Genomic DNA, 12376 nt, shown 5'->3' with positions numbered 1-12376 from the left:
AGAGGGAAAAGGTTGGCGAGTTAACTAGCTGTAGCGAGGTCATGTTCTTTTAGTGACTTTGCCATCACTTTAGACGGGCTAGCCTATTGTACTGTAGCGTTAGAGCTAGCTAGTTTTAATTAGCCTACTGTAAGTAGACCAATTTGTAGCTAGGTAAATTACACCACAGCTATTAGACTTAATACTCGTACAGTATTAGCAGTTTAAAGTGCAGTTGCGTTACTTCATATTTTTCCTGTTTATTTTTCCCTGTATTGTGAAGTAGAGTTCAAAAGAAGGGAGACAATTTGAGACCGAGTACGCGTTTAGCAGGTGAGGATACAGTACATTACAGTTATGGTCAAGTCAATGAAGGGACATTTATTCGAATGAAACATCTTAGAAATAGAAACAAATATAAAACATAAAAATGCTATCCTGACTGATCACCTAGAGTTGACCAACTCACCTCACCAGACCTTTGAGCTAATACAAAAGTCGGCTGACAATCATGTGGCTGAATAAATAAATAAATGATATAGTAGCCTAATAACTAGCCTGATAATCTTGACCTTTATTCTTCAGCTGCTCAGTTGTGTAGTGATACAGGAGAGGGGCAGTCAGCATCTCCTCTGCCCAGCCGTCACCCCCCGTCAGGCCCTAGTCCTTCTGGATGGTGTACTTTGCGTCTACACCCTGATCTCTCAGCTAATGCCAAGATTGCCATGGCTCAGTTCCCTGGCTGGAAAGGAGAGCCTTATCCCAAACCGCTGGTCAGATACACAAGAGCCCTGCCCATTGGAAGGATATCCACCGCCGGCCCACAACCACGGCTCAATCCCAGGAGACCCATACCTATCTCTAGCACCAGGACTGTCAAGTTCTCCCACCCAGAAAAGACCCAGCGTCTGATTCCGGCAATTACAAGGCAGAGAATCCCTCCCAGGGTTCAGGCAGGAGGCCAGCAGGTCAGGCCGGTCACACCCAGACCACCCACACGCAGGCTGGGTCACTCTCTGGGCCGAAGGCGTAACGCCTCCCTCACCGAGGCTCAGCTGGCTGGACGGGGGGATGGTGTGTCCCTGTTTTGCGCTGTCCGAGAGCAGTTGCTGCTCACCTCCAGCTCTGAGTCCTCTCCCTCCCCTCGCTCATCCCCCTCCTCTCCTCCGCATCGATGCAGGCGCACCCGCCCGGCCTACCTCACTCGCCGCTACGTGACCCAGATGAAGTTGTACCAGGCGCTGAGTAATGAGAAGAAGAAGAAGAAGAGCCAGGTATGAAAAAAATAAGACAAACTAAACTGAAACACAAATACAAACATTACAAGAGATATGAAACTAAATACGATCGGCAATTTAGACTTACCCATAGGCTCTCCGGGTTATATTTATATTAATACAAAACATAAGCTGTTGTCGAATTTTTATCATGCAGTGCTTTGCTTTCCTGACACAATAATACCATGATAAAACATATTTTTTCTTTTAATTTCCCAGCGGACTTTAGAGGGGAATTCGTTTCGAAAAGGTAGGATGGAATTAATGACCATGTAACGCATTAGCCGTACACTCCGTACACAATTTTTTTTCAATGAATACATAATCTCCTACCGACAGCTAAACAATAGGGTCTACAGATAATGACTATAGCGGTCAGATTATGTTAATAACAGTAAACACTACAGGAGAAAAGGACGGTGGAAACTAATAATAATAATTAGGTCCTTTTGTCCTCCTTCTGAGTAGGAGCTGCCTCCTGTCGTCATGTGAAGCCTCCTCTGTGTGGAGGAGAGTCCTCCCACAGCCTCTACAAAGTCAGCAAGAGGAAGCGAAGCCCCCAGTCTGAACAACAACCCTCGCAGCCACCCTCACGGCTGGCGAGGAGATCCAGGACCCGCCCGTGGCGTCGCCAGTTCGACAGCAGCGCCTCCGACTCCCCGTCGTCCGACAGCAGCAGCCCCGTCCTGGAAGACTGTGGCCAGTCGCCCCGCTGCTCGGCAGCTCCAGACACACCCGACTGCCCCGGCCTTTGCTCGAGCACGCCGCGTAAGGCCCCCGTGGCCTCCCAGTCGCCCTCCAGCACTCTCTCTGGTGCCACCACACCTTACGACACCTCAATGATCGATCAGTCGTTCTCCAGTACTCCCTCCAGCGCCCCCACCACACTGCTCTACCCCCATTCCTTCACCTCCAGTGCCCCTGGTACCCCACTACGCAGTCAGATACTGCTCTCCAGTGCCCCTGGCACCCCACTGTGCACCCCATTATTTTCCCGCAGTGCCCCTACCATGCCCCTCCCCCCTAAAGCAGAGCAACAGAGCTCTCCAAAGCGGTCTGTGTCTCACTCCAAGAACAGGATACTCACAAATATGGTGGGGGACCCAGGCTCATGTTCAGCCAAAGAGTCCAGCCCCAAAATGAGAAACCCAGAGTCAAGATGGAGAGACAGGAGTCCCACTGGCAAGGCGTTTGGAGATCCCCACACGAGTCCTGCAACGGAGACTTTGAAAGTTCCTGAGAAGAAGGAGAAGACCAGGCAGAGAAAGGAGCACTGTAAGCCAAGAACGCTTCCGAAAGCCGGTGGAACGAAACAACCAGCAGACCTCCAGCTGAAACGTCTCAAAGCCCCACCTGAACCTCCCTCACCCGGCCGGAGCAGCCTTTCAGACTGCCAGCTGTCTCCGCCTTTCTTCTTCTTCTGCCGCGAGGACATTCCGCGCAGCCCGAGAGGCCCCGCCCACAACGCCAGCAGGAAGTCCTCATGCAAGCCTCCCTCAACATCCTCAACCTCTTATTCCCCGAAAACAACGGAAACAGCTGACAGACATCTAAAAGCCAAGACTTCGGTGTCAGTCCCTACAACACCCACATCGGCAAAGTATTTCTCTCTGCCGGCGTGTCTGTTCAAGAGGCCTCCTACACCCTGGAGTTTTGGCAGCTGGGAGACTGGCTCTCCAGCCTTTCATCACTCTCCACCTCCCCGAAATCCCAAATCTCCCGACACAGGCGTCGGCCAGCGAACCAGGAAGATCCCCTCCACTGGGTACGACCTGACGACAGCTTCCACCGCCACGCCCTGGGTGCCGAAAACGGAAGAGGATTTGGGGAACGCTGTGGGACGATCCCCGTCCGTCTCCAGAGGCGTGGCGAGGAGGCGCCCGCCTCCCGCCTCAGGCCCGCCTCCCGCCTCCTCAGGCCCGCCTCCTGCCTCAGGCCCGCCTCCTGCCTCAGGCCCGCCTCCTGCCTCAGGCCCGCCTCCCGCCTCAGGCCCGCCTCCCGCCTCAGGCTTTCACAGCCACATATCTGTGTGGAGCCGATACTTAAGCCCAAGAGTTAAAACTGATGCGGATAAACAGGAATTATCCTGGACCCCACTCAACAGTTGCCCTGTTTGCCCATTCCAGCGTCCCAGTTCAGCCACCTCCTCCAGTAAACAGAGAGACTCCAGCATGACCTCACAGGGGAGGACGAAGCACTCTTATCAGAAACCTGACACGCCGAGACCAAAAAGTTGCCCTTCGAAGACCCAACCCTCCGGGACTCCTCTCCGCCTTCGTCCCTCAAACCCCAGCAAGAGCGAGAGGAAGTCCGCCGCGACCTCCACGTCCGGCCCTGACCCCCGTGCGAGGCCGGAGACCTGCCGTTCTCCCCCCTCTTCCCCCTCTGAGTTGCTGCTTGAGAAGGCCTATCTTAGCAGCTCTGCCCCTGTGAGGCCTGGATCCGGGGGACCTCCACGCAAGCATGAAGAGAGGGCCTCGCTTCCAAAGACGGAGCTGGATCCTGAAAAGGGCTTCAGAGGTTACAAGAAAGCCAATGCATCTAAGGGACAGGTGCTCTTTAAAGCCCCGTTTCCATGTGCACCCAGCCACAAACTCTCTGCCTGTCAGAGGTGCCCACCAGACGCGGTGCCCGCTCAAAGGTCCCCACTTAGCAGGCATGACACCCAACGACACTTCAAAAACACCAAAGCCACCCGGTCGCCTTCAACTCAGCCGAGATGTAAGTTGCCAGCGCCTGTGTTCCATTGCCATTTACATTTGTATATTGTGTGTGTGTGTGTGTGTGTGAGGGGATCAGTCACAATTTATTCTGAACCGTCTGGTTGCAGTGGAAGAATCCGGCGACCCTCTGCCCCTCCAACCCCCCTCCTCCTCCCCTCCTCTGGCGTCCCCATGCCTGTCCCCAACCCCCAGCAGCCCAGACCTCATCCACGCCATCGTGGGCGCCATCAGCCTACTCCTGGGTCTGTCCTCCATCTCCTACCCCCAGCTCTACCCTGCCCCTGCCGTTCAGGGCTCCCCTGCTACACCCCCCACAGCGGAGCTCCTTCCGCCCTCCTCTGACCTGGACCCCGCTCCCAGAACCTCCACCACAACAGCAGGCCCAGCCCGGAGCCAGTCTGACCCAGGGCTGAGCTGCAGATCATCAGACACACCGCCTTCCCACACACAGCAGGTGACATGACAACTACATGATCATGAACACTATATGCTACCATAACACTGTATATCTTTAGAAATATAGATTCTCATACATTCTAATACGGTGTGTATATATATATAAAATATGTTATCTTACTTGTACAGTAACGGTAAAATCTATGACTTAATGAGTTAGATATTTGAATGCATGCACTCTCCACTTCTACCAGAGAGCAGGTCAGAAGATAAGTGCACCGCCACAGAAGAAAACAGCACAGTAAGTACAGACCTTTTAGTCACATTGATCAAACTAAGTGTGTCGTGTTGAAATTCAGCCTGGCAACGCCGTATTCCTGAGTGAACAGAACACATAGATCGACTGTATAGTCCTTTTTCAAGGACATGTGTTGCTTACATCTGATCCTTAGCTTAGATTACATAAGGTACAATATGCACACATGACTCCTAAGTACAGTACACACTAACGTAATTGATGTGGATGGTTTAGCAGAGAACATTTGAATCTCAGAGGTTCCCATGGCAATTACATATACTGTACATCTGGTGTTGACGATCCAACAGTCTATTCTAGTAATGAGCTCAACCTGGTTAGGCTGTAAAGAAAAGTGAACATTGTGTGTAAGTAACCCCTGTTTTGGATGTGCTGTTGTTGTGATGCCAGGTGACACGACATGTGGAGGAGGGAATAGTTCTCAGTGGCAGTAGATGGGGAGAGGAGGTCGGTGGTCAGAACAGGGCAGTGTGAGCCAGGCTGAGGAACTAACCAACAGTCAGTGTTTAAATCAGTAGGGATTCACCCACCACTGTGCATCCGTGTACCTAAGAAGCCTAGAACTGATTCACTCTGGTCCTGTGCCAAAGCACGGCCGGTAGATATCCTTAACGAATACCTGATGAGAAGAACACAAGATTCCAATATTTATGTTTGACGGGGCGCTGCAGTTTCTTGCTTCTCTGTGCTCTTACAGTCCAACTCGTCCTGATCCTACGACCCCGCCCTCACTTCGCCTCGGTCGTCTGTCGAGAGGGACCCTGGTTAAAGCCGCACCACTGGGATGTAAACAAACTACGCAGAATGATCTGTTCCTCCATCCAACAGGGAAACGATTCTCCCATTAACCAAACAGGAGGGCTTCATTATGACCACATCAAACCACAAGGGGGCGCTGTCACGCCTAGGAAATACAGCCTTGGACGTTGAGTCTTGGAGGTGGTTGTTTATAGAGCAGAAGATACATTTTATCTAAGTATATTATTCAAGAAATATTGAAGTTTTAATTGATTAAAAGAAATCCTACAGTCTAAATAACACCAGTGTACACTGTATGAATATTCAGTATTGACACTGAGCCATGCATTGTGGGTGTTTGTCTTTCACTGCATGGTTATTATGTTGGCATAGTCTTATGATCTTTGCTGTAGAAAAAATCTCAATAACATACCACAAGCAATAACACAGGTCTCTTGACGTGAATAAGTATTCATGTTTTTTTTTATTCATTCATGGTCATACTATTGAAAAGCATGTAACCTATGTGGATTCCACATCGCAAACTACATTATGGAAACTATCGTTAAGTTTTGAGACCCTCTTTGTGTGTGTTTTGTGAACCACAAAACGGGGTCTACTGAAGTAGCCATCTCTCCTAAACTTTAAGAGAAACAGCTGGATCCGTGCTGGGTGGCCTGGTGACGTTGCAGACCATCTGAATGTCGTTAAAAAACATTCTGAGATAGGGTTAGGTAGAATGCTGTGAACGGATGACATTTGTTTTCGGAATATGTTTGTTGAATTGACGAAATTATCCCAGAACGCAGGAATGAAAGCCTGAAGGTCGAAAATTCAACTGCAACGAAAAGGTGTCGAGATACAGATATCAGTTTAGGAATGTACTGATTAATTTAATATTTCATCATGAGATAATTGACTTCTTCACAGAATAGCCTCGAGGACAAGACTGACCAAATGATTACTTAATTAAAGTAATTTTGTAATTAAAGCCTAGGTTTCTCCCATGTAGGTTATTATATAGGCTAGTCGGTGTTTTTAAGGCTATCTGTTTATATGTAGTATGGAGTACTTCACTGCTCCAGTCTTGTGTGTTTTGAACACCTCTGTACAATAGGGTACAGCCTGCCTCTCCCAATTGAGCTACCAGCTATTCACTGAGCTATTCACGCTCCTAGGTCTGTAGCGCTGCAGAGCGGTACGAGGACACGACGCTAATGGTTGCGCGTGCACTTATAAAAGCCGCTCACGTAACCTTCGCTCAGTTGGCAAGATGGCATTCTAACTGCTGGATTTGTTTCATAAGCGCGGGCAAAGTTTAATAAAGTTTGACCGACCGTTGTTTCAGGCGAGCTTCTTTTCTCCTGATTTAACTGTACAAAAAGAACATCTAACCGAGCCACTATCAGGTAGGCAACATTTGACCATTTCGATTTTCAGTGGTAGGCTAATTCCATTTAATAACGGTGTGCATTGCCTAGTATGTTCGTCTGAAACCACGTTGAGATTAAACAAACAATACGTACATTTATTACTGATAAAAAAAGAAGATTTAAAACAATTATTGTGGGTGTGTAGTTTTAATATAGCCTACTATTAAATTGGCTGTTTCTCAGAGAAAAAAGCCAAAATTGTGGACTGTTAGTACGTGAATGGAAACCCAAAAGCTGATTCGATTCAGTTTTATCGATTTCACTCTCATTCACCATCTTCTAAATAAAGTTTATTAGAGATGTTTAGGATTTGACCTGTGATAGTAGGATACATGAGCACGATCATTGAAAGTATATAAACAGTAACAATGTAGTATCCAAAATGTTATTATATCCTTTGCATAATTATATGATTTTTACGTGTTGTTGTTAAATATTGCATACTGAACAGTATAGGCTATGGATACCTTGTCTGCAAGCAGCTGCACTGTTGTACTGTAGCCTTCAAAATAATTTTGGGACGCACACTCCAATCATGTTGACGTTTTATTCTGTGTTTTTGTTGCATGCCATGTAGCTTGATGGTCAATTTTGCACAGCCTTGTTTGGCATGATTGGGAATTTGAAAACGTTTGTACATTTTTTCTTTAACTGCACGTTTAGACAGATTGTCAACAATTTTTTTTCTGTTTACTATGAGGATATAAGTGCTCATCAGGCCACACATTTCAGACGAGGCGATCAATTCAGAAAACACAGTTGCATTAAGCGTGAAATTGTTATTATTTATTTGCAATTATTATCTATTCAAATGACATCGCATGTATCAAAAAGTGTGAAGATCGTTAAACCATTCATCATATTTAAACTGCATGTTATTTATTGGCAGTTCTTGGTGTGCTTCGGTATAGATATGAACATGAGCAATCTTGAATCAATCAGTTGCTCAGATACCTAGATTTGAGGTCATTGGAATACCTATACTTCCTCTCCACTTCACTAGATTTCTATTTGAGGAACACACCCCCCTAAATACCATCTGTATTTTCAGCATCAACTGAACTGTGTACACATTCCACTTTGAAGTTAGCTCCACATGAAGTGATGTGGAAATATCAGTTTGTGCGTTGATTATCTATACATACTGCAAATGCACCCTTACCTTCACATGTAGATATGGAAGATAATTGTGTACTGTGTTCATTTAGCAAATGCTTCATCCAAAGCAATTTACATGGGTGGGGGGTTGGAATTTGAGTCTAAAACATCTTGATTTGTGTTTAAATGTTCTAACCACTAAGCCTCAAAGCTCCCAATGGGGTGGGGTGTACTTTTTTTTTTTAAAGCAGAGTTCATGATGGAAGACCTGTGGCAACTGACCACTGTTTATACGACCTCTGACCTCTACCCCGTGAACCTCACCGGCCTTAGTAATCTGGAGAACTCCACAAGCTCCAGCTGGATCCCCGGCATCAAGTTCTCCCCTTACTACCAACACTCAGTAGCTGTGGCGATCATGTTCACCCTGGCCTACATGTTTATCTTCCTCCTGTGCATGGTGGGAAACGGGCTGGTGTGTCTGATGGTGGTGAAGAACCGCCACATGCGGACCGTCACCAACATCTTCATCCTCAACCTGGCGATCAGCGACCTGCTAGTGGGAATTTTCTGCATCCCAACCACGCTGGTGGACAACCTCATCACAGGTGAGGCTCCAGGTCTACCTCATCACAGGTGAGGCTCCAGGTTAACCTCATCACAGGTGAGGCTCAGAGTCTACCTCATCACAGGTGAGGCTCAGGGTCAACATCATCACAGGTGAGGCTTCAGGTCAACCTCATCACAGGTGAGGCTCAGGGTCTACCTCATCACAGGTGAGGCTCAGGGTCAACATCATCACAGGTGAGGCTTCAGGTCAACATCATCACAGGTGAGGCTCAGGGTCTACCTCATCACAGGTGAGGCTCAGGGTCAACCTCATCACAGGTGAGGCTCAGGGTCAACCTCATCACAGGTGAGGCTCCAGGTCAACCTCATCACAGATGAGGCTCACAGTCAACTTCATCACAGGTGAGGCTCAGGGTCAACCTCATCACAGGTGAGGCTCAGGGTCAACCTCATCACAGGTGGGGCTTACAGTCAGGGTGCTGGTTTAGCCTTGTGTGACGCGCAGAAGTACTTTGAATGGTATTATTCCTTCATTATTGTTGTTGTGTCTCACTAAATGCTCTCCGTTTGCTAGCTTGGCTGACATCTGGAGATGACTTGTTGCCCGGGCTTGTGTGGATGAGAAGAGAGAACTTCCTGACCATTTGTGGACTGTGTGACTCATGGGTTTACTGTGGATCTGAGGGGGGTAGACGCTTGTTTGAACAAAAACATAGGGCTTAGTCCTGCTAGAGAACATTATCCTCATAGCTGTCACTGTTTGTGTTTCTCATCCATGTTTTTCTTTCAAATCTTCGGTCACCAGACAAAACAAAAGCTTTGATAATCATCTTTGACAAAATGAAAAATGTATCTTCTGTGATCTGAATAAAGGCGTTGGCAGAAGCTTTTTTTAAATATGAGAAGAAACTTCAAAATCACATCAAATACAAGTCAGTAACATCACAAATCTCCATGTCCCATACAGGGGTTAAGTTGAGCTACTCTATAGCTTTATTGAAACGTAAATAAACAACTGCGCTGTACTGCACCGCAGATTTCCCTGACCTTAATCAGTCAACTAAGTCCACAGCTGTAATATTGAATCCGTAACAGAAGTCGCTATTGTTGATAAATAAAATATCATGGCTGTTGTTACCGCAGACTCAAACCGATTATACCATTAATTAGTTGAGATGTTGTGTTCATTTTTATGTAATGAATATTGGCAGCTGAATCATTGTTATTTAATTCCAGTTTCATTTACAATTAACTTCATGAAACTGCTAGTGTCAAACTCTATTTTAGATCTTCTTTCTAGTCAACACTTTTAAGGAATTGTGACAGAGTACATTTAATCTGTAAGGGCTATGGACATTGGTAAACTGTTAACTTCTAAAAATCGATGCAACTGTGCTTCCAACTGTTGAAAGTTCTAGAATATGACTGAATTTACATTTAGTCATTTAGCAGAAGCTCTTATCCAGAGCTGCTGAATACTGCTAGAAACACTTATACTTCCAAACCTTGATTTTGTGCTTTACTTTCTCAATGCTGCTTTGGATAACAGCGTGTCTGGAATATATTGTCAAATGTCTGTTGCAATATTTGTCTCACAGGTTGGCCCTTCAGCAATGCAGTTTGCAAGCTGAGTGGTCTGGTGCAGGGAATATCTGTATGCGCATCTGTCTTTACCCTGGTGGCCATTGCCATACACAGGTAAGTCAGTTAGGTGTCGCTGGAACATTCGTGCCGTTTCACCCGAGATGAAAATGAAATGATGTTGTTTTCGACAATGCCCCCAGAGTTCAGGGTGTCGTGAACTGTATGAAGTACTGTGGTAAAAACATCTGAATGAAGGTTGAAAGATTCTGATCAATACTTCTCCGGTATTTCCTTGGCAGGTTCCGTTGTATTGTTTACCCTGTCAAGCCCAAGCTAACACTGTTTGTTGCTAAGGCAACTATAGGTTTAGTGTGGGCTTTGGCATTGGTGATAATGGTGCCTTCAGTTGTTATGCTGACGGCAGAGAGAGAAGAAGGCCACTTTGTCGTCTCCGTTGACAACCAGACCCTCCCTCTGTATTCGTGCTACGAGACGTGGCCAGATCCGGAGATGAGGAAGGCCTACACCGTGGTGCTCTTCACTCACATCTACCTGGTCCCTCTGGCCCTCATCATGATCATGTACAGCTGCATCGGAGCCAAGCTCTACTCCACAGCCGTCATGTCCAGCTTGGAGACTCCCGATGGTGTGCGAGTAGGCAAGCCTCCCATCTCACTGCGGAAAGTAAAGGTCATTAAGATGCTAATATTGGTGGCTCTGCTTTTCACGCTGTCTTGGCTTCCCCTGTGGACCCTCATGCTGATCACAGACTACGCCAGGCCCGAAGGAGCCCAGCTCGAACTCCTGACGGGCTACATCTTTCCCTTCTCCCATTGGCTGGCTTTCTCCAACTCCAGCGTCAATCCCATCATCTACGGCTACTTTAATGAGAATTTCAAGAGGGGCTTCCAGGCGGCTTGTCGCCCTGGCTGCTGCTGCGACATGGTCCCGCAGGAGCGCTCCGCCCGCCACAATCTCCCCCGCAGCAAGACGCAGACTCAGACCCAGCGGGACACGGCCCAGAGCGCCAACCCCCTGATCCTTGGCGTGAGGAACCGTATCTACACGGGCAGCGACCCAACCGGCTGCGTGTGCCTGGAGATGGAGCAGAAGAGAGAGGAGGGGAGCATGGAGGCAGAGGGCTCGGGGGCGGAGGGCACCAATGGTGGGCTGGCGATGAAGAGGAGTCCCTGTGTTGACGATGGAGATCGGGTGTCTGCTGTGGGGGCCGTTGTGTGTCGAGCATGGGAGCTCTGAGGACACGGGGGTGCGAGAGATGGGAGACTATGGGATGCTCCGTCTCTTGAGTCCTCCTAGTGAGGGATGATTGTCTGGGACGGGGGCTGTTTCTGAGGATGCTCCGAGTACCTCGGAGAATACTTGGCTGAGAATTGTGGCTTTCAAGTGTCCAAGCCTGAAGATGTATAAATGATGTATGAAGGGAATTTTGTTATTTGTTTACGTAAAGCAGAACTTCCTAAATTAAATTCAGGGAGATTAGAAATTAATGTATTTGATAAATACAAGTATGTTGAATCCTCGACTTGACGACCATAATATGGATATTTGCATTATAAAGAAATGCCACTTGATGTTTACATGCACTTAGTAAAATCTTACAGTGCTGTCTTGTTTTTAGCTTTGTGAAATTAATTGATATGTGTTGTTCCTTTCTGTGTCATATCAAGGATTGGACAATGTTATTACGGTTGTATTAAGTGTCAGTAGTTGACGTTGCTGTAAATAGACTGTTTCATTAAAAAAAAATTGTATGTGCAAAGTCTCTAAACAGTGGAGAATGATAGATTAAACAATATCATTTGTGAATGACGTGGGTTATTTATTGCTGTCCTCTTTTTGGAATTGAAATTCACCTCATTTCTTTATGTCCTCCCTATACCAATCAGGTATTATTTTTTCAATCAGACTTCCTTTCACTTGCAAATCAGACAGACAGCATATTTTCAGCAGGGAATGTTAAAAGTTATTTCTGCATGAGATTACTGGTTAATTTGTTCATTGAACCCAGAGTCGATAGACACCGTGGCCAAGTCCTTTTCAAACACTTGATAAACTGTATTTTTAAGTGACAAAATCATTGGGATGCCAGAGAGAAAAATGTTCACTACTGTAAATCAGAATTAGAATCAGAATCAGAATAGGGATTTATTTGCCAAGAAAGTTTGCACAGACAAGGAATTTGCTTTGGCAGGAAGGTGCATACAATAAACATATAGGAACCTCAAATTTAAATATGTGGAC

At 46.8% G+C, this 12376-nt stretch overlaps 1 protein-coding gene across 1 annotated transcript; it reads left to right on the top strand.

The window, feature by feature from the left end:
• Positions 1-6710: 6710 nt before the first annotated feature.
• Positions 6711-11693, top strand: npffr1l3 (neuropeptide FF receptor 1 like 3). Its single transcript, XM_047045401.1, has 4 exons — positions 6711-6838; positions 8209-8568; positions 10129-10228; positions 10414-11693. The coding sequence occupies exons 2-4, from the start codon at positions 8217-8219 to the stop codon at positions 11369-11371; spliced, it is 1410 nt and encodes a 469-aa protein (XP_046901357.1). The 5' UTR covers positions 6711-6838; positions 8209-8216; the 3' UTR covers positions 11372-11693.
• The last annotated feature ends 683 nt before the right edge of the window (positions 11694-12376 follow it).

Source organism: Hypomesus transpacificus, chromosome 22 (assembly GCF_021917145.1).
Source record: "Hypomesus transpacificus isolate Combined female chromosome 22, fHypTra1, whole genome shotgun sequence".
Lineage (NCBI taxonomy): Eukaryota > Metazoa > Chordata > Actinopteri > Osmeriformes > Osmeridae > Hypomesus > Hypomesus transpacificus.
This window is presented reverse-complemented; position numbering and strand designations above follow the sequence as displayed.